This window comes from Zootoca vivipara, chromosome 12 (assembly GCF_963506605.1).
Source record: "Zootoca vivipara chromosome 12, rZooViv1.1, whole genome shotgun sequence".
NCBI classification, from domain to species: Eukaryota; Metazoa; Chordata; class Lepidosauria; order Squamata; family Lacertidae; genus Zootoca; species Zootoca vivipara.
The window spans coordinates 30,274,250-30,297,707 of record NC_083287.1 but is presented as its reverse complement, the minus strand read 5'-3'; the positions used below and the strand labels follow the sequence as shown (position 1 = coordinate 30,297,707).

The 23,458-nt window shown below is 39.1% G+C and overlaps 1 protein-coding gene across 5 annotated transcripts in view; it reads left to right on the top strand.

Moving 5' to 3' along the window:
• The window catches only part of GLCCI1 (glucocorticoid induced 1), a 43,070-nt gene extending 21,464 nt beyond the window's left edge, over positions 1-21,606 (top strand). For 3 of the 5 annotated variants that reach the window (XM_035129241.2, XM_035129240.2, XM_060280751.1), the window contains 6 exons: positions 2,948-3,034; positions 4,551-4,664; positions 6,099-6,251; positions 9,837-10,047; positions 17,980-18,100; positions 19,116-21,606. In XM_035129241.2, coding sequence (XP_034985132.1) covers positions 2,948-3,034; positions 4,551-4,664; positions 6,099-6,251; positions 9,837-10,047; positions 17,980-18,100; positions 19,116-19,467 — 1,038 coding nt within the window. In that variant the 3' untranslated portion in view covers positions 19,468-21,606. The other 2 variants (XR_009558393.1, XM_035129242.2) reach the window with 2 other exon arrangements.
• The last annotated feature ends 1,852 nt before the right edge of the window (positions 21,607-23,458 follow it).

The window sequence follows — 23,458 nt, the reverse complement described above, 5'->3', positions numbered from 1 at the left end:
CTTTTCACATGTTACACTAAACTGTGGCTTAGTGCAGGGTAGACTTTCACATGGAGAAGGGCTGAAGTACTAGTTATTCCCTAGCAAATAGTTGCAGGGTTATGTGCATGTACCTGCAATCTGCTATGCACAAGTTGCTATCCATGAAACACTTCACAACTTTTCCATTTTCTCTTATGTGGGCTCATGCACAGTCATCAGCTATATTTCACTGTTTTCTGGACTGTGTAAAAAGTGTGGGGCTAGATGTTTGGAGTGATGGAACAGATCTGCGCCCATAGTACAGGTTGCTGCTTGAACAAAAGTCCAAACTGATTAAAGGGATGGCATAGAAGGGCTTTCTGGCAGTTGTGCTGCCTTTTAAAGGTGCACAGTTATCGCTTTAAAAATCAGAGAAGCCCAGTGAACAGTCATGAGATAGTGAGGGCTGTACACTGTACCCAAACAGCTGCTGGTGCTCATTTTAATAGTTGTGTGTTTCTTTCAAATGTAGCTTTAAAAGTAAAGTATGTGGGTAGCATTTTTCCTCCTCATAATAGGTGTTGAGAAAATAGAATTTGGAGTTATTTATAGGGCAAATGAGTAGAAGACTGAGGTAATACTTGAGGTGGGGACGGAGATATTCAAAGCTCTCAAGTTTCAATCTTACTATAACGCAGTCATAATTTGCTAAAATCAAATGAGTTGGTGCAATTTTTTTTCTAGTTCATCACTGTGTTCATTGAAAATCCAGCTAGCAACTTGAGCTATGGCATTCCTAAATCTGAAAATTCAAGTTTTCCACCTGCTTGTTAAAGCAATTTTGGGTTATGGTCCTTTTGACATGGTTGCTTTTAAGGGGCGTTATTGGCAGTACTGTACTTTTCATCCTCTGACACTTAAATGGGAAGACACTATAGCTCAGTGAAAAAGCACGTCCTTTGCATGTTCAGTCCCTATCATCACCAGCTAAAAAGGTCAGATAGTGCTGTGGAATGTGAGCTCCCTTTCACAGGAGAGTGAGTAAGCAAACTCATGCAACATATTGCCTGTTTGGCCAGCTGGGGCAACAGCATTGTTATGGCTGCCTCTGGGCTGAGTTGCCTTTGTCTAGGTGTTTCTTTCCCTGTCTGAAGGAAGCAAGATACTGCAGTGGCCATGCTGCTGCTGTGTTTCCTTCTACTACTGCCAGTCTGGGTGGAGTCTCTCTCATATGCACCACAACCACAGCTGAGGTCTGTGAATGTGCATCTGTCAGAAGAAAAGAGGAAGCTCAGAGAAGGTGGTGATAAGAACGTTGCCCGGAAGCAACTTTAATGCCCCATTTTCAATCAGGGCAAGTGTTTTATTTATTACAAACTTGCTCTGTGCATAGTCAAGCATTTCCAAGCGCTTTCTGAATATTAAATACAAGTAAGGATGAGAGAAGCCATTCTGCTGTAAAAGGAATTACTGTGCATGCAATGAACATGCTAGTCCATTGTTGGGTCTGTGAAACCACTGAAATGTTAGAATCTCTTGTATGTTTGTTTAGAAATGTCTCTAATTCTTATGCATGATTAACATTTTAAAATATATTACCCATTTACCATTTAACACAAATGACAAGTGGTGTAACCCATAGTTTTATAGTATAGATAATCAGGTGTGTGTTTGATACCAAAAAGCTCAGTGTAATCTGATGAATGGTACTGAGTGAATAGGTTTTGCTTTAGGGATAGCTCTGAATAAGATACGGTATCTTACTTCAACTTCTCTATTCTGCAAATCTGACTTCTCTCATTCCCACAGGCTGACGTTTTGGCAAGTTTTACTACAATATCTACTCCTTTTGTCCTTTTTCTTGAGCTAAATATTTATTTTCTTTAATTATTTGTCTGGGAATCTGTATTTTGCAGTTGCACTAAAGCACTTCACTTGTGCACTTCTAAACAAGTGCCTCCTTTGTTTTGAAGCTTTTCACATCTGCTTCTGTTCATGTGGTTCAACTTGCCTTTGCAAGCCACATTTTCAATATAGCAGATGCAGTGTAGAGAGAGTGGGGGATGTGGCAGGAGCACAGCTTGCAAGCTGCCAATATTACATGGTCTGTGTTATTGCTGGTTGTAAGTTTTTAATTTAGTCTATGTTCTAAGCATGCATTTGTGACTCCAGTATGCAGAAATGAAATGTGCATTTATCTAAAACAGTGCTCCGTGGTGAAAATGTTATTAGCAACATATGAAGGAAATTCTCTTGCATGTTGTTTGTAGAGAGCTATTGTCATGCCTAGAAATGACTAGTTGTCTGAGCTGTGAACCAGGAAGTCTTCTGGTTCAAATGTTACCTCTGCCACAAACTCACTTTGCAAACTAAACCCCTTTCCCCCCAGTAACAGCATCCTCAGTAATAAAGAGTATTAATCCTATTTTAGGGCTGATCTAAGGCAGAGGTCCCCAATCTTTTACCCCTATGAGCACATTTGGATTTTTGAGCAAGGATTGTGGGGCACCACCCACTCTGGTCACTTCTCACCCCCACCTCTGAGAGTGAGAAAAATATAAAGTGCATGCACACAGACTTCACTTTTCCAAGGGATCCTGAGTACAAACCGGATCCAGTAGCCTTAATCTGAGCCTTAAAAAGCACATAGACTTGAAAGAGGATGTGGGAAAGAGCATTACTCTTCCAGCATCGTTCTTCAGTTCTGTCTACTGTTCAGGGTAGAAAAAGCTAATCACCCTCACCACCTGTTGTTGAAGGGGGCAGTGGGGGGGGCAGAGCTCAGAGGCTTTGGGTGTGCCAGGGGCAGACCTCAAGGGCACCATTGCGCTCATGGGTGCCATATTGGCAACCCTGCTCTAGGAAGATACATATGTGAAATATACATATATGCAATATAACTGTTAAATGGTGTTCTAACATTATAAGATTAAAACAAGAGCAAGTAATGGTGCCATATCATACTTGTTGGTTTTCGTTCGTTTAGACACCTAGCTGTTGGGCAGAAGAGGTATTAGAAAAGAGATCGCATCAGCGTTCAGCTTCATGGGGGAGCGCTGATCAACTAAAAGAAGTAAGTGTTTAACAGTTTGACAAACAGGAGGCCCTCAAGTCTCACAGGTTCACTGAATGCAGTTTGTCCATGGGAGCACATTCATGCTCTTCTCCCTTTTACAAACTCCTGATTTAAGGGTTTCTCTAATGTGAGTGAATGGACAGAATGCACTGGGGAGTCAGCAGAGTTCTCTGTGATAAGTTGACATAAGGCTGCACTCCACTGTCTTACGTTATTGTGTGCATTGTTCCAAAGGTAGAATGATGCGTGATAAGAATCAAATCTGTCCCAGATTTCAAAAAAATGTCCCGGTATTGATGTTTGAAGTATAACTTAGTATCCATGAGTCACATATTCTTGTAATTATTTGGCCGCAATTAACATGAAAGCCAATTAATACATTTGGGTACTATATGTTAAAATAGAAATAATCATATACTGTCTGTACCAGTAATTCTTATATGCTCAGTTGATACCATAGAAATGGCATACTGCATATTATTGTAGATATTGTTGCTTGTATCCAATGCAGCACTAAGTAAATGCCTCGTCAGTGCAAGTATTCCAGCTCGCTCAATTGGACCCCCCTCCACCCGCAAGTCTCTGCTGAAATAGGTTAAGAGGAGTAAAACAAACAAAATGAACACAGTGAAGAGCAAGAATAGGATGGTATTAAACACCTATGCACTGGGAACAATGCTAACATTATTGATGGGTTTAAGGTTCCAACTGAAAATATATTCAAAAGGTGCTAAAAGTGTGGCTATTGCTTATAGGAGCAAGATCTTCCTAGATACAATGTCACACATTCTTTACTCTACATAGTGAAATAAAATAATTTCATGGTGAAATAAAATTTTAAAAAAATATATACGATGCCTTTTGGTGGCATCAAAGCCTGGTTGATTTATTCTGATTAGCTAACATTGCCACCTGGCTGTTTGTTTTAAGAGTAACTTTAGAAAGCTATTTTAATTTACTGGTACATATGCAAAAGAGTAGCAGCCAGCAATTTTTTTTCTGGGAAAGGTTGCATTCTAATCAATCCCATCATTAATAGGCTTTTGCATTGGAGGACAGCCCTCAGTTGTATTTGGGAATTCATCAATAGGCTCTATTAAAATCCACTGTTGTAAGTACAGTACATCATTCTGTCTTAGAAGGCATGTTCAGAGCTCTGTAAACAGGTCCAAGGCAGATGTGTGAATTACAACATTATGTTATTATGAACATTTAGATATGGTTGTTTCTCAAATATACCTCTTTATCTTCTCAGAACAATCACAGAAAGCAACTCTTCATGTTAAGCTAATGGTTAGTATTTGGAAGAGAGCATTCATATCAGGACAATAAATTCTATGCAAGAAGCAGTAATTGTAACCCATGTTCATCTCTGAAGTGTGATATTGTAGTTTTGCAGTTAGTATTATTTGTTTGGCAGGTGCTTTTCCTCCCCCTTTCAGCTAGACTCAAGATGTGCGCATTGTCAGTTACACGCCTTCTTTTATTTGATTTTGTCTCCTCTTCTTGCTAGATTGCCAAATTGAGACAGCAGCTCCAGCGCAGTAAACAGAGTAGTCGTCACAATAAAGAAAAAGAACGTCAGTCGCCTCTCCATGGCAACCATATAGCAATCAATCAGACTCAGGTAAGCAGACAACTGAGGTTGTTCAGGCAGCATTTTTCACACCTTCAGAATTAAAAGTGACCATCCTTTTCCACTTTTGAATTTCTGTCTACAGTTTAAAATGGATTCCATAGTTATAAATTATAAGGATGATTTTATTCCAGTTTTAATTCATGCAGGAAAAATTAGTGACAGGTTGTTTAACAAGCCTGGAAAAGTTGGGGAGAAATCGCCTGTTTAAAAATAATAAATTTGCAGCATTGAGTTGATCAGAAACAAGGGTTAGGTTTGAATCCCGATATCCAAATTACTCGCTAAAGGCAGTAAAGAAGTGCCATTTTCTCAGCAACAACAACTATATTATTTATAGTCACAGTTATTTGACCTTGCTGTCCTCCTGTGGACTTGAGATGTTTTTAAAATGCTAATATATCACCACCTGGTTATTCAGTCCTGCTGACCAAGGAAGTCCTGTTTATCTTTGTCATTTTACTCCCACTGAAGCAGGATACTTGAACCATCTTATTAGTCACAGCCACCTTGCTAGACACCCTTGCTTTAAGGATTTAAAAAGTGTTTGCACAACAAATGACTATATACAGCATTAAAGATTCAGCAATATTTTTAACCAGTTATACCCCTTTTCAGTACTCATTATTCACATTTATCTGCAATCATTTTTAGAACAGGATATAAAACCACCTGTGCAGTGATTCACAAACATCCCCCTCCCCCATGGACCACTTGAAAATTGCTGGGGGGTCTCAGCAGTCCACTTCAATATTTCTATTCAGCACAGGCCCTAGGATAGGGCCTTGTTAACCAGTTCAGTAATCTGGTGCTGGTCAAAATGCCCTTATTTTCCATTGTTTGGGGGGGATAATTAACTGCAGGGTCAAGTACAGATATTATTGACTGGTGCACAACTGTTCTGCAGACCACCTGAATGGAGCTCACAGACCACCAATAATCAATGAACCACAGTTTGAGAACCTCTGCTCTAACAAAGACTCCTGATAAGTACCATGTAACTCGTTAGATGTCTGTGTTTATTCAGCCCTTTTGATTGTGGGGCGAAAAATACCCATTACTACCATACACACCCATATCTTTGGTGCGGTAGCTGCACATTTGGCTGTTAGCATATACTGGTGGATTTGTTTAATGTGTTTGGTTTTCTGATGTCATGGATGCCACAATGCTCCTTGCAAGTTTGATGTCCTTTTTCTTGATCCAGTACACTGATTGCTTTGATAAGCATAGTGATGAGTTGGTAGAGCTCTATAAGAGTAGGGACTTAATCTTTTCTTCCTTTTCATCAGAAATCTAAGATGCATAGCTCTTCGGTTTAATACTTCCTCTACCTTCAGATGAGTGCACAGCTCAAACTTTCACATCATCAATCCTCCTGCCATAGGTTTAAAGCTAAATTTGACATATCTTTTGTCTTTAAAGGCTTCTATATCGAGATCAGTCCCTATGCCGCTCTCAAACATTTCAGTGCCAAAATCAGCTGTTTCACGTGTGCCGTGCAATGTAGAAGGAATAAGTCCAGAACTAGAAAAGGTGTTCATCAAAGAGAACAGTGGAAAGGAAGAAATGTCCAAGGTAAGCTGATGCTAAGCATGGTTACTTTAAACTGCATAATATAGGAAATGAATGTTGAAATGTGTGAATCTGTGCAAAATGACTGAACTAATCTCAGGGAGCATAGATACTCTGCATGTATTCCTACAGTGGAACCTCAGTTCACGAACACCTCGGTTTATGAATTTTCGGTTTACGAACGCCGCGGACCCATCTGGAACGGATTAATTCACTTTCCATTACTTTCAATGGGAAAGTTCGCTTCAGTTTATGAACGCTTCAGTTTATGAACAGACTTATGGAACCAATTACACCCATGCTTCGGGTTAAGTACACTTCAGGTTGAGTACTCCGCGGACCCGTCTGGAACGGATTAATCCACTTTCCATTACTTTCAGTAGGAAAGTTCGCTTCAGTTTATGAACGCTTCAGTTTATGAACAGACTTCCGGAACCAATTGTGTTCATAAACCGAGGTACCACTGTATAAGCAACTAATATAGTTAGTTTCAGTTTTACAAAGAACCTGGTAGTGTAAGGTGGCAAAAAGACACTGAAGATATACTACTGCATTTAACTACGGTGATGGTGGTGGTAAAGTAATCCAGGCATCTTGAGTGATCGGTATTTCTAGAGGTCAGTAGTAATTCGAATAAACAGTGCAAGTGCTGATTTTAAAACACTCAGAGTGGTTACAGTTTTAACTAGGCTGAAATCTCCTAAGTACTGCTTTTTGCACCTTTCCCCCACAATTTATATTACAGTGTCATTGTCACTGTGGCAATAATACCTCCCAAAATTAAAGTGAACAATAAAGTGGACATACTTGTCCTCTTAACAATTTATGGCTGGCTGTTCAAGGTTAGGTCTCTGAGCTCCTGAGCCCTTATGCTCTGATCAAGCAGTACAATGAGGAGGAACTAAGTTGATTTCATTAGGACTCCTCAAAGCTTTAAGATTCCCTGTTGGATGAAGGCTACTGCCAAGACAGGGCTTGCATGTACTATATTGCCTTATATTTCTTCATCAACTACTACATTGCATAATATGCTTTTTAGACACTTGAAAATATGCCTGCTGAATAATTGGCACTTAGTATAATTTGATCTGCCCAATAACAGCAATTCATGCCTCATTTTAGGTCATAGGCTTAAATAAGCTCAAAGCTTCGTGTGCCGTGCTCTCATGAGAGTTCCTGAGAGATCATTAGCTATTGCTGACATCACAGTAGGCTCTCTTCACAGGAATAATTGTTATTCCGTTAGTAAGCATCCAGCAGAATGCAGAAAAGTCTTGCAGAAAATGCTAAACGGCAGAGGGGTTTTATATAAGTTTCTGGGATTTGAAAGGAGGTTATGAAATAACTTATATTTTAAGTAGGACAGCAAGCCACGGAACTGCAAAGTAGTTAGTTTCATAGGCTTATGACTTTTAAAATTTTGGTTCTGTTGCTTTTGTTATACATTATGATTGAGACAAAGATAGGCATATATGTACCAATACATAAATGTCTGATAGAGACACAAACACAGCAAACCATAACATTAGTTAACTCAGACCTTTTCTTCTAGCATGCCCTCCTAGGTGGCTTGGCTTTGTGTCAGTTTGCCAGCTTGGCAGAAGACATCAACACTACCTCTCTGGGGTGTATGAAACTTTCCCTGGTACAGCACACTGGTGACAGCTGGTGCTGATGGAGGGAATGAAAATGAGAGAGCTGCTACAGCTCCTTTATGTTTGAGTTTGTAAATATTTTTTAAAAAATAATTATTAAATTTGTACACCGTCCTTCATCAGTAGATTGCAGGGTGGTTCACAGCATAAAAATGTAAGATAAGACACAAAATACATAATAAAAACAACAACAAACCAAACCATTGCCCCACCCAAAAAACACATTTAAAAGGACATAGACTGTTAATACGGTAAGTCAAAGGCCTCATTGAAGAGGAACTTTTTCGCCTGGCACCTACAGGTGTATAATGAAGGCGCCAGGCAAACCTCCCTGAGGAGAGCATTCCATAAGCAGGAGCCACTGCAGAAAAGGCCCGTTCTTGTGTTGCTACCCTCCAAACCTCTTATAGAGGAGGCGCATGGTTCTAAAAGCACCTTTTAGAACCATTCGATCCGAAAGACTCCTAAAGCAAATGTTGCTACCACCCTGCAGAGCCCCTTCTGGCATGTCTACCGCTGCAGTTCATGTGCGCTCAGAGGACCAGGCTTTTAAGTGTTACAAATGGGAAGCCTTCTTGAAACATTGCTTATTTGACAGGAAGACAAAGCTATTTTTATACATTTGTTGATGCCATTTAAAAGCTTTTGAGGGAAAAGTACTTAGTGGAAAAACGTCAGTCTTTATTTCTAAATTGGCCGAAAATGAAATGCCTTGAAGAATTGGAAAGCCCAGATAAAAAATGAAGTGAAAATAGTGTTCTGTAATGCTAGAGTAATTTCTCAAACACTTACAGGATGTTGAACAAGAAGGCATTACCTAAGCTAAATCTTACTTTCTGGAACTTAAGCCTTTTGTGTTTCTCTCAAAGGGAGTGTACATCAGTATATTAGAATTTTCTTCATTATAGCTTTCCAGGAAAGCAAAAAATTGCTGTGATCTTCTTAAGGCAGACTCAGTATTTTTGCATCACTCTTCTCTTTTGTCAGTATTTTCTTTGAAGTGTGATGCCTCTAACTTTGCAAATCACAATTTAATCTGTGTACTTCTTTTTTAACAACTTATTTACTGTGTTTGAAAGAATTACTTGCTATGTTAATCAAGGCTGATATGGTAGGTGAAGCGTGGTATGAATAGGTTGTCAGTAATTCACTTCTAATGATTGGCATGTCTATGGTGAGACCATCATAAAGTTTGATATTTCTTTTTATAAAGATTCCTAGTGAAAATGTAAGTTATAAGGGGTGGAAAGACTGCATAACTGTTTTGTAGGAAACATGAAAGAGCTTCACTGCTTTCTTTCAACACTTTCTACCCTGAAAGCAATAATAAACTCCCCTTAAGAAAAGAGAAACTAGTTCATGGAAAAAATGAAGTCTCAGTTGACCCCTTAAATTACTGTTGCCTGCCCTTTGTGACAAGATCCCAGGGGACTGTGGTTTAAAATTAGTGTTTGTGGGTTTTTTCCCTCTCTTGATATTGTGGGGGGGGGATTTTAATTGTCTTTCATTGTAATAGGGACAGTCCTAAGCTGTGTGACATTTCCTGTCTCTTTTGTAATTGCAAAATGTCTTGTTCTTGTTTCCTTTAATATAGTTACTATTAAATAATGCCAGGCCATTTGTTTAGTAAGCATAAATATCAGCATGTGGCCTAATGGCTGAAGTGTATCTAGCCTTGATGTTTATTTAAGGATATAGCTGCACATTCAAGTGACTAGAATTTTCATGCAGTCTCTTGCACCAAATGAGTTGATGAACAGCATGCCATTGTGTCACTTGCCTCCTTTTGTAAGAAGCTGACTTCCCTCCCTCTCTCAAGGTCATTTCTGGCTTGAAAGAAATTAGCACAGGTCAAAGTGCCCTCCAGGTCCCAGGCTTCACTCTGGGGCAGGAGCTTTCACTGTGCCTTTTAAGAATGTTGTTTTTGCTGCAGCCCTTGGATATTCCTGATGGCCGACGAGCTCCCTTACCTGCTCACTACCGTAGCAGCAGCACGCGTAGCATCGATACACAAACACCTTCAGTGCAAGAGCGCAGCAGCAGCTGCAGCAGCCATTCCCCATGCATTTCTCCTTTTTGTCCTCCTGAGTCTCAGGATGGGAGTCCTTGCTCCACAGAAGACATGCTGTATGACCGTGACAAAGGTGAGAGTCTATTTGAATAATTGTTTCATGGCTTGCTTTTGTTCTGCTGTACTGTCATTGTGCTTAAATCAGATTTTTTATTTCATTTTATTTTGTCCTGTCGGTGTGAACCGAAGACTGCTCATAATTGTTTTTGCTTGTTTACATTTGTTTTCCCTTTTGTTTGTGCAGTTTCACAAACATCTTCCATAAATGTCAGAAGGACACAGCAAATGGGCGTAACTCTTTATGAAAGCTATAGTATGAAAAGTTAAGGAAAAGCATGAAGTGAATATTTTATAAAATAGTGTGTGAATTATTGGTGAAATAAGTGAATCCAGAGTTTGTGGTTGCATTACCACTTTTATTGTTTGTTTAAAGGGTAGGTTAGGAAGACAATAATATTATTTGAGTCCAGTGTACAAAATACTATGGCAACAAAATGAAATCAATGCTGGTCATGTTTCATTGTATGTATTTAACAGAGTAATCCTATGCATGTCAATTCAAAGTAAGCCCTGCTGAGTCCAATAGGAATTGATTCCTAGAAAAGGGAATATAGGATTTTGCAGTCTTAAAAATCTGGCAGTGTTCTCAGTTTTTGGCAAAGTCAATGTTTTTTTGAATTTCGCAATTCTACTCGAGCGTAAGGGTTGGTGGTGAACCCAGAATTCAGCATGATTAGATTCTTGGTTTTCGTTCTCCTTTTTTTAGATCTACAGTTTTAGCCTTTAATGGCTGCAAACAGAAGCTTAGAAGCGTATGGCTAATGCTTAGTGACAGTGCAGAAGCCACAAGGAGTGGGGAGAGGTTTCAGTTTTCTGCAAAGCTTCTTGGTTCAGTTTATAACTATTGGGAGTAGAGTAAATTATGCACAATCTGCAAATACATGTGTCTGTTTATCTTATATACCCCCTTTCCTCCATGGAGCTGAAGGACACATGGGACATTTCCAGCTGGTTTTCCATCTGCACACTGACCAGGCTCCTGGCTGCTTAGTCTCAGCAAAGTTGATGTACCATGTGCTTTCAGACCATGCCTTGGGATCATTATTTTGCTTGGTTTGTGGAATGAATGTAGGTTGTAGGATTGAATACGTGCATGTGTTTTTAACACTAGTTGTAGGCCTCCTGGTCAATGTGAGCTGTTTTAAATTAAGAATAAAATAATGAAGTTTCCCGGTATACAGATTTTAAAAACGGGACTTCTCCATTTAAGTATTTTAATTGTTCCTTCACAAAAAACAAAAAATGGCTCGTATCTTCCATCTTTTCCCCAATTATTTTTAGAGTGCTCCAGCTCTTTCCTCTTTTGTTTTTCATCTTCCATGCTAATTTCTGTTTTTTTATTATAAATGGCCACATCCTGCCTTTACTTTTTCATATTCGTGCACATCATTTATAATGAAAGCATTTCTTCACATGGCTCATGTTTTTTTTCTTTTACTTACTTTCCCTGCCTGATAATCTCCCCATCTATTTTCTCTCTTTCATGAGGATTACAATGCATGGACACTTCCTCAACCCCCACATGTGATTTTGCTGTCTTGGCTCTAGTTTCTTTACTCAGTTGGACCCAGACACACAATATTTTTCCATGAAGAGGCAAGACATTCTTGAAATGCAAAAAAAAGCCTAGGGATTGTGATTTACACAAGGTATCCCCCAGATGTTGGGACTACAATTCCCATTATCCATGACCATTGACTGTTGGAACTGATGGGAGTTGTAGTCCAAAAGCACCTGAAGGAGAGATTTATAGCCTGGCCTGCCTTTTGGATATATGCTTCATGATAAACTAAGTAAAGATCATGATCTCACTTTATTTTTATTTTATTTTAATTAAAATTCATTCTATTCCACCCTTCATCATGAGCAATCAATGCTAGGTGCAATAAAATAATGTAAAACTACCAGACATTCATAAATACACAACAAAACAGGGGAAGATAAAAGACAAATCAATAGATAAACAGTCTATTACCCTTTACCTTTAATATATAGCTATCTACATCTAAATACCCAGTCTAGACACCAACAACCAGTAAATTTTTGGATGGTCAACCATCCTTTCAACTGGTATTGAAAGGCAAACAAACAAACAAAAAAACCTTAGAAGGGAAAGCATTCTAATTATGATGATAAAATAAATGTAATTATATGATTCTGCAGTTCACAATACATTATTATTAATGAAGAAAAAGAAGAAGAAAGGCACAGCAGTACTAATACATAGCAACAAAAAGTAAAGTCCATTACTGTCACTTTCACATACTAGAAATTGGGTTAGCCAATGAGGTATCCTCTCTACGTTTTGGACTGAAGCTCCCATCAGCCTCAGCCAGCATGGCCAATGATCAGGGATGATGGCAATTGTAATAAAAAGTAATGTGGAGGGCACCATGCTGGCTACCACAATATTAGCTCTTTGCCACCACAGATCTTGCACACCCCAGCCCTTTTTCCAAATTCAATGTTGCCCTTTGTATAGCTAAAACTCAAGTATTAAGCCCACCAAACCCAGAGGTACTAGGCTAAATCACCTCTAGAAAATTCTGCTAGGTTTCCTTAGTTTCATGCTCATAGACCTCATTCAAATGCTTGTTGAATGATTAACATTTGTTAGCTGGGAGGAAAAATATTCTGCAGAACTTTGTTAAGTCCATGTCTGTGCATTTTGCCTGTAGCCATAAAGATATGTTTCAGCAATGTCAGCATTTGGTTTTACAGAGAGGGCTTCTCTTACTTAATGACGTCTGAAATGGTGAACACAGATAAGAGTTCTTTTGGAGTTGATGTGATAAGTACATTCGATTGATGGTCACAGTTCTTCATGGTATCTACACCTGCACAGATCCTGCTTTGGGAATGCTATAGAGCCGAATACTTGAAAATTAGCATTCACATCTACTCTTCCTAAAAGAGAGAGAGAGAGAGAGAGAGAGAGAGAGAGAGAGAGAGAGAGAGAGAGAGAGAGAGAGAGAGAGAGAGAGAGAAGTCTTGAAGGATCCACAAAGCTCTCTTTTGGGTAGGCAGAGCTACCACAATTATCATTATCTTGGGTTGTCTAATAATGGCTGATTGCATCAACAGTTTTAAAAACATAAAAAGAGCAGTGTTGGATCAGAACAGAAGCCTGTCTAGTCCAGTCTGCTGTTTGCTACAGCAGCCTACCAGATACCTATGGGTAGCCCACAAACACCACATTAACAAAATAGCACACTCCTGTTTGTTCCATAGCAACTGGTATTCAGAGGCATGGTGTTTCTGTTCTTGGAGGTAGCATATAGTCATCATAACTAGTGGCCATCACCTTACCCTCCATGCATTGGTCTCACCTCCTTTTAAAGCTGCATGTTGGTAGCAATCTCCACATCTTACAGTAGCAAATTCCATGGTTCAACTGTGTTATGTGAAAAAGTACTTCTCTTTGTCCTGATAACGGAAAAACTGTAACATTTCCTCGTATAGAACTGACTCTTGACAATTTTGGTTACCCTTTCCCTCTCTCTCCAATATCCTTTCTGAAGTGTGACAACCAGAATTGTGTAGTAATAATAATAATAATAATAATAATAATAATAATAATAATAATAATAAACAACACACCATGAGCTCAAGATCTTTTTCCTGGCCGGTCACCACCAGCTCAAACTGCACCAGGATGTATGTGAAATTAGGATGTTTTGTCCGGATGTGCTTCATTTTACACTAACATTGAACTCCATTCACCATTTTTATGCCCAATCAGCCAGTTTGGAGAGTTCATTTTTTAGCTTTCAGCACCCCTCTTTTGTTCTCCCCACCTTTGGTTGTTGCCCACTAACTGAGCTACATCCTTCCTCACCTCTCACTCCAGATGATTTGCACTGTTCCCAGTTTAGATCCTTGGGGATCTGTATTTTTTGGTTAGCCAGTCTCTGATGTGGTTACAACTTTAATTGCTGTACATGCTACCTTAGGATGAATCTGATAATTATTGTTAGTAGGTACCTCTGGAACAAGGCACAATTTGATAAAAGGCTGTGCAGATTGCTCACTAGTTCAGTGGTCCCTTAAAAAGTACATTTGCCCCATCAACTGTGTTGTGTGCTTAATTAAGTACAGAAAAATAACAGAGCATTGAATAAAATAATCATTTTGGTTTGTATGCTAGACCATGTGCAATTTTCCCCCAATGCATTGTGCTATTGCTAAATGTAGACAAGGTACTGCAGAACACTACGTTTTCCAGCTAACTTAAACAGATAACCTATTTTTTCAGAAAAGAAAGTTTGTTGGTATCAACCCAGACAGTATTATGCGCTAGCTCCAGGAAGATTTCTGGATAAAGTGTTCTTAAACATCTGAACAATTGTTAAAGAAGTATGGCCTACTATACTTTCTGCTTTGTTTTAACTGTTGAAAATCACTGACTCTGTTTTAATTAAGGTGGTGGGAGGATGTCAATGGTTACACCTTTCCTACCCAACCTATTCTATCAGGCCACCAACACTGGCAATCTTTCAGTTGTTGAAAACAGTTTCCAGCTGCCAAGTATGTTTATTCAGTCGTGGGTATTTGTACCACATATGCAGAATTAGCAACTTCATAGAAACATGGGGAAATTACTAATGTAGATTGATCTAGGATGGCATTGTACTGTCTGTTAGGATGCTGCAGAAATGTGTACAATCACATTATAATATTGGTTACAGGTAGGTAGCCGTGTTGGTCTGGATCGAAGTAAAATAAAATAAATAAAAAAATCCTTCAGTAGCACCTTAAAGACCAACTAAGTTTTTATTTTGGTATGAGCTTTCGTGTGCATGCACACGAAAGCTCATACCAAAATAAAAACTTAGTTGGTCTTTAAGGTGCTACTGAAGGATTTTTTTTATTATAATATTGATAATCAGAAATGCATGTTTTACATAATTTTTTTATTAGGAAAAAAGCCAGACTAATCATTGCTAGTGATTATAATTTGATCCTGTCTTACTGTACTGGAAAAGCATATTTGGTACCACATTTAGTGGTAGTTCACAACTTGTTTGCATAACAGAGCTGGCAATTCCTTTTATTGTTGAATATTTCCCGCACTTCGCGTTCTAGAGTTGAAGTTCCCAAACTTTTGGTGTGAATCCCACCTTTGGTGGTTTAATCTCTGTTCAAGCCATCTGCCACCTCTTCTGTGATGGTTCAACCTAAGCAGTTGATTAATGTACTGTATCAGTGTTGTGGAAGGAGACCATTTCAAGTTTGAATGTCTTGTGCTAAAAAGGCACTTAAAATAATGCCCAAAGGTTCTGTGCTCTGTTGTTCCCTGTCGTAGGGGCTTGTTTTCTTCTCCAGCTAAATTTCCATGATACTTTTCAGTCGTGAATCAGCTTTAAGCTGGACCTGACTGTGTTTCTGAATAAAAAATGGAAGTTAATAATTGATCAAGCATGGGGAGAGAGCTAACCTGCCGGCCAGACACAGACCTGCTTTACATTTCTAAAGCATCTTTTCTTTTCTGCCTAAGTCTGCGCTTTGACCACAGGCTCCACTGCCGCTCTTTGGATCAGATCAGCTGTTTACTTTACATTTCTATAAAGAGCTGCTTAAATAGGTTGAAATTTTCAAAAGAAAATGAACATAAAGTCTGCAAAGGGGGACCCATGGTCTGCTTTGGGATGGGAGAGTGATCTTGCACAGCAGGGGGCGGAGAAAATGTTAATGGCACCTGTTGTGTGTGTGGAGAAGGGGAGGTGAGGAAGGGCCCGCCCCGCCGTGATTAGAAGCAGTTTTATTGCATTAGAAGGGCCAGCTCCACAGGGTGCCAGTGATTAGAATTCAGTTTGGTGACCCCATGTGCTATTTACGGCTGGAGGGTTCAGTTTTGAGACCTTGCTCCACAAAGAAAGATACTGGTTTTCAGCCTTTAGTTTCTGAATTTTTAAATTAAATTTCACTCCTGATAAGTAAAAATTGAACAACAACCAGCCCTTGACACTGTTTTTTAGCCATCTGTTCAGCACAGCTCCTCTCAAGTTAGTGAAGACTTTGCACACTGCTCTGTGGTTCCTCCAGGGTTAATTTTTTTTAGGACTAGCTTCATGTGAAAAAATAAAATTTGAATACTTCAAGGGGGGGCTCAGGGAACATACAGGGTTGAATACACACAGGGAAGAAAGGAAGGAGGTTGTGTGCTATATATGGTTAGGGAACTGAAGGATATAGAAATGAGCCTGTAGACATTTCATAGTCTTTACCCAGTGTAATTGGTTGCTGGATTATGTTAGAATGATTTAATTGAGCTGTATAGGTAGAAAGTTATTACCAGCAAATTCCAGTGAACCATCCAATTCTGATATTTTTGTGGGTCTACTCAGAGCAAACTTTGATTTCGAAACCACAGAGGAAGACATTTAAGGGGGGGAAGGAAAACAGCAAAAGAAATGACACCCAACTTTTAAAAACAACAACGGTTAGAACTAGTGTTTATCCTTTTATGGCTTTTACTACTAGCTTTCAGAGAACTTTAGAAAATTGTTGTTGGCAGTTCCTCACACTCCTACTTGTTTTGGAATACTTAGTCATACTTCCATAGAGGGAATGCAGTATCGCCCTAGATAGTGTTGATGCTGTTTACGTGGCCATGTATCCTAGGATGAGAAAGAGATCAATCTCTATGGCCCTTTCTCACCTAGCAGCCGCCATTCCATCAGGATACCTGGAAATTCCCCATCCCAACTATTACTTATCTAAGAAATTTTATATACCGCTTGCCTTGTGTGTCTCTTTAGATTGTAAGCCTTAGGGCAGGGACTGTCTTAACTATGAATTGTTGCAAGCCTCTCTGAGAGCTTTGTTGGCTTAAAGAGTGGGTGACAGAATGTGTTTTAAATAATAAATTATGAGTCCTCAGCTTTATAATAATTTTATATATAATAATTTATATATAATAGTAGGCTAAGTGTTGCTTACTCTTTCGCAACTCCTTTTTATAATAATAATAAAAAAGCCCCATTCCATTACTACAGTGTATGAACAAATTTGAACTTGTGGTGAGTTAAGGACTGATAACCACCAGATATGGGGGGAAAAGTAAAAAGGCTCTGAGAGGTGCCTGTTTCAGCCTTTTGATCTTAAAAAGTATAAATGTTTTAGGCCATTGTCTGAAGAAGAAACATACAGTATGCAGGGCAGTTAGGAATGTAGGGGTGTTTTTCAGCTTGTCTCATGTAAGTCCAGTGGTGAATTTTCGGAGGTAGAATGGCGCCTGAGCTCTTTGTAGGTTTCTGGTGTTGTGATAAATGGTATTCCAAGGTGAAAGAAGGGTTACCAGAAACAGCTGTACCAATATGTCAGCCATGAAATGCAGGGATGCAGAGAAGGAATAGCCCTTTCCTGTGTTCCAAAGCTCACATACACAGCAGATTGAAGATCAGCATCTGCATTATATATGCCCTTGGTTTTGTTTCCTTTTTGGTCTCTTTCTGTGGGTGACATTACTGTGGACAATATTTCTAATGGCTTCATATTTCAAAAGCTGCTTACGAGCACTTTCCAATTATTGTGTTTATGCGTTGACAAGACACAACGGAACTTTACGTTATCATTAACCACTTGCCCTTCTTTGCATATGCTGTACATGTTGCCCTGATCATTTACATTTTTGAAATGCATAATAAAGAACTTATTTGTTTCCAGGATTACAGCTCTGCTTTATTCAGTCTGTAACATTCTGGATAAAAATATCCTCCCATTATGTGCTGCTGTATGGTAGATTACTGCTCCTCTAAAGCTTTTATTCAGGAGAAATGTGCTCTACCAGAGTGTTGGATATAGCCTGCAATAAAAGAAGCTTTGTGACTTGAAACAAACTGGCATTAGCAGTGAAGTTGTGCAAAAGCCATCGTGTTTGGAAATCAAATTTAATTAAAAAGCACTCTCAATCCCTAGTAATACAACTGCTTTAAATTTTCAGACAGTGGGAGTAGCTCACCGTTGCCCAAGTATGCCTCTTCTCCTAAACCCAACAACAGCTACATGTTCAAACGAGAGCCCCCAGAGGGATGTGAGCGAGTGAAGGTCTTTGAGGAAATGTCGTAAGTAATGCCTTTTATATCAGCTGGATCTGCAAATGCAGGAAACCTTTTTACTGGACCTTTTCAACTGCAGATGAATAAACTACTCCAGCTGATGAGGTTTTTTTCCCCCCTCCTTCTTCTTTCAGGAGCAAACCACTCTTGCCAATTTTGCACAGGCAAGAAGTTGGAAGTGTTCCTGTCAGCTTTGGGGGGGGGGGAATGCAACCTATTTGTTCTTGACCACATGACCCAGATGTATAAAAGCACAACTGAGGAGGAAATGCAAGCAGAGCTATGGTTTCTTTAGTGTTTTAAAAATTATTTTCCAGCATGAGTAAAGCTGTCTTTATAATGATACCAGTTCAGCTTTATTTGTTTAGCCTTTGAAGCTCTGAATAACAGCCGTGGTAGCATTTGAGTTTTGGTTTTTTTAATTGATCTATGTATTTTGGGGAGTGGGGGAGAGAACACAATATGTAAGTACATACATGCGGGAATATCTTAAAGTTTGGCCAGTTTTCTCTCCTGTTTTGCTGTACAAGGAAATAGCATGGGACTAATTTAGACTAGGACAGCATAGACATATTGCTTGGGAAAATAGCTGAAGCCAGATCCTGGTAAAAATGCTTCTGGATCATTAATAGAGTATTCTAAAGTGAATGCAGACGTTTTGCTGGACAAAATAGAGATAAAGAAAGAGGGACATTGTGCTATTTCATGTGTGTTTGCTACAGTGAGTTTTCTATTGATAAACGGCACATTGATGGATTTCCAATATGGTTTGTGCATCTGAATCCTTTAGGGAAGGGAATTGTGGAAAAGTCTTACCTCTCTGGTTGCTGTTTGCATGTATATTTATTGCTGTGGATCAGTCAGCTGACTAGCAATATGGAAGATGTTTGCCCATTTGTCAAATAATCCCATTTCTTGTCACTCACATTCTAGCAACATACAAAACTGCCAACCTGTGCTAAGTTACCTGCAAATGTTCAAGTATGTAACTTTAATTTCTTTCTCAACCCCTTTGTTTTAGGACTCGTCAGCCTGTCTCAGCCCCTCTCTTTTCATGTCCTGACAAAAACAAGGTTAATTTCATCCCAACCGGATCAGCTTTCTGTCCTGTAAAACTTCTGGGCCCTTTACTACCTGCTTCTGACCTGATGCTCAAAAGCTCTCCAAACTCTGGCCAAAGCACAGCTTTGAGTACTCTGACTGTTGAGCAGCTTTCATCTCGGGTCTCTTTCTCCTCTCTGTCAGATGACACCAGCACAATGGACTCTACAGAGGTTTTAGTACAACAGCCATCCCAGCAGCAGCCACCACAGCTTTTGCAAGAACTGCAGTCCGAAGAACACGCCTCTCCTCAAAATTACGTGATAATCTAGATGAGCAAAGGCAGAGGGACGGTCTAAAACTCAACTGCATGAGTGGCACTTTTCTGGAACAAAACAAAGCTACTTATCAGCATCTTTCTGCATTTCAGCGCTGTTCTTGGCAGGGACAAAAATGCATTCAGCATTTTGTGTGTGTGTGTGTGAGTGAGTTGGCCGGGGGGGGGGGGAGCAGAATGCTTGCAGAATCTGTGTACGTATCATTAAGCATTTTAAGTGGAGACTATGCATTTCATAGAATGTTTGACCAGATTAGTACTTTGTCCTGTGTTCTGTTTCAAATTCTACAGTATAAATAAGCTCTATATCAAACAAAGGTTGCCTGTCTAAATAGAAAATGTCTTGCTGTGTTGTATTCTATGGAAAATACTGTACTTCAGGATTATGTTTACAATTTATCCAGGTATTTATGTTTTGAACTTCTGTAATACATACAATGCAAAAAAATATGAAAAAAAATGGCCACAACAGTTGCACAGTGTCCCCCACCCTATATGGCCTAGCTTCAGGTACTTCTCTCGAAGTCTAAACTCAGGTAACTTGGAATGTATATCATATTGGGATATAAAATACTTTACAGCTAAAAAGCTAAAGAGGGTTCATCACTCTTCTGCCTTTCCTTATTTTATGCATTAATATTTCCTCATTACATTCCACTTTCTTGGAAAAAGTGCATTCAGATCTAGGGGGATACGAACCCTGGGCATGGGTGAACATGAGGAGAACCAGCAAATCTGTGGTGTGCTGCATCCCATTGTCGTGTGGTTACAAGTCAAACAAAAAACTAAACTGTTGCATTTGCCATCGTTTCAGCGTGTAAATTGTGGCATTTTAAAGTTTCAGGTGTTTGCCCATTAATGACTGTTAAGCTGTTGTGAATAAAGTGTTCAGTTTTAGGCTGCACATAAGAAACATTCCATGACGTGTGTGTGAGAGAGAGGCTCTAAGGCAAGAATGTTTTCGTTTAATTTCGGCAAATTCATTCCCCCCTCCCCCCCAGGTTTCAGAGGGGGTGGTGGGAATTTCCTCTCGCAAGTTATAAGGACGTGAAATGCTACTGTTACCATTTTAGGAGTCTTAATTAATGTTTAGTTTCTCTTTTGGAGGAAATGTTCCATTCACATGCTGGTTGCAAAAAACAAAAACAAAAAATTATCTCGGGTTTTTGACAAGCAGTGATCGGTGAACTTTGTTTTATTTGTACAGTGGGTATTTTGCACCTGAACTTAAAAAAAAAAATCTTACGTGGCTATGAGGTTTTGTAGAAAAAAAAAAGAGAAAGAAAAGAAAAAAAGAAAGAAGCAATAGTTTTTAAGTCATGTATCTAATTGAAGCCTTTCTTAGTACCCTTTGGTTTAGGCCCACTGGCAGGTAAATTTATCGCAGTTTGAAGGTGGGCAGGCAGTGCAGTCGCTTGTCTTTCCAGATGCTGCATAACTTAGAATCCTCCAGTAGTGTTACATTAGAGTAGCCCTGGAACTATGCGAGTGCTGCTTTCAGAGAGAATGAACCTGCAATACAAAGGCAACCCCAAAGGCAAGAGACCCACTCATTCTTGGCTCTGTGCTTTCAGTTCAGTGGAAGTACCTTTATGCAAGCCTGTTCCTAAGAAAGCCTACTTGCCCCTCTTCAAGAACTGAAAAGATTAACACTGCAGCTGCTGCTGCTGCTGCTGCTGCAGCATTTATGCTCTCTCCGCTACTTCTTTTGAGGAAGAAATTGGGGAAATAATAAAAAAAAAGGCCTCAGTGAAAAGTACCTAAGAAAAGCAATGAAATATACAGCACATGTATATTGTTGCAAGATGATGCCCAGTTTCTTTCCTTCCTATCATCACCAAAGAGTTTGGTAATAACCTGTTAGGAAGTTAGACCGACAGTCTCTTTTTCAGTCGCTGTGTGACTGTAGGAGCAGGCGGAGAGTGGAAAGCTTAAAAGATCTGTTTGTCTTTTGTTTTCACAGTATTTTTTTTTAATACAGCAACAGGCATCTTTAATCTTGCTAATCTCAGGCCTTGGTGGAAGCACTATATAGTTTGTATGTTGTTAAAGGGTAAGGGAAAAAAGCATCCAGTTTCTTGTGACCTAAATGTGTGTTCTTTGAAGTTTTACATTAAAGTTGAATATGACAGTACATCTACCTTCTCACCATCTCTCTTTTTTTCCAAATATAAATGCATTGTCATGGTTCTTGATGTTATAGGGTTTTATGAGAAACTATCAGGTGACTTTTTAGATCAAGAATTAACTCTGGTGAACAATATTTACAGTGATACTACTTCTGTTATCTCACGAGAAACTAAATATTAATTGTCACACACATTTGCCCTTGGCATATTGGAAGGTTCTGAATCAAATGTGTTAAAACAATGCTTTGCTATGTAAATTTTCCAGCAGTTGATCTCCAATATATCCTACATTCAGCTGTAGAAATTTGTCAAATATTGTTTCAAGAGTTTTGTACATAGTTGTACTGTTATTTCTAGCCACTGTGCTGAACAGTATTTGAATTACCACACAATATTGCTTTACAAAGAAATGTGTGGCTTTTGTTTTGTATTTTTTCAGTATAGACGTCCCTGTGTCTTATTTAAATAAAATTATTAGAAAAAAACACACCCTACAACCTGTAAAATGTAGTGTGTTGTCTGTCTTTTGAAAGCTGTTTGGAGCTGAACTTGAACATTCAGAAAAAGGGTTTCCGTAAGGAAACTGCAGCAGGGAGAAGAGAAACTAGTTGAGAGGCGGGATTCTCTGCTTGTATATATCTGCAGAAAAGGTGGTTGTAAAATCCAATATTAATCAATCATTAAATTGAAATGGTAGCTTTTTGTAGCTGAACTATTGCTATGTTGCACTCAATCATTTATTTCCACTGTAACACGGTGCAAAAACTGCATTCCACTGTAACATAGTGGACTAAATAATTTAGAAAACATTCACTTATTCATAGGCCATTCATCTTGTTCTGATGATTTGTTCTCATTTCTCATGACTTTTAACAAATAGCATGGAACTGGCTCACTGTTTTTTTTAGCAACTTGTTCTCTTCAGTCTCAGGACTGGAATAGCATATCAAAATGGACTATGTCTTCTAACATGTTAAAGATTCCAAAAACCTCCACTCTTTAGGAGAAGCTACAGAACATAACCTAGTTTGGTTATCATTTTTCACAAAGCACATTTCCCCCAGTGCAACAGCTTTTATATACGTGGGAAAGTGTCGTCATGCGCTTCAGCACCCTTTAAAACTCTGGTTAACATTGTGACATGTTTTCCAGTAAGCTTTTAGTATTGGCTCATTTGAACACAACACTTCACTTAGTGGCCCAAACACCATAAATCTGAGAAAACAAATCGGTAACATTTTCTTGTGTTCCTACTATGAGTGCATTTTAGTTTGCATTTGAAGTGGATAGTTCTCTAACTTGCCTACTATATAAATATTCCAGTAACATGCTGCAATGGCAATATAATCATTTTGATTAATCCATGGCTCTGTCTTCATTGTATTTTGTTCTTTGGTGCAATTCTGGGTGCAATTTGTATCTCATCATAGTTTGCTTGCTTTTCATTACCTGCTTCATCTCAGCAGCTGTGGGGTTGAACTTGTGAATGTGACTGCAATAAATAAGGGGTGGGGAAAGGCATGTGACCTAGTTAACGGGATGGTCCGTGACCTCCCATCTTCCCTGCATGTACCTGAGAGCAATGATGTGTGTACAGTAGCAAATAAGGCAGGTGAAGGGTGCATTCTCACGCTATAGATGTAGCCAATCTTCTCTGCTTTCAGGCTTGTTTTAATAGGAAAGATCCTATTCTGGTAGCAGAGTAGGACTTGCCTAGCCAAGGCAGCCCTTTGGTTTGACAGAAGGCCGGGCACAAACCATTCCCCACCCCAACCTAAGGATCCTAGAGAAGCTGAGAAAAAAATAAATTATTAGGGAAGGACCATCACCTTCACATCTGGAAAATGAAGAGGGTGG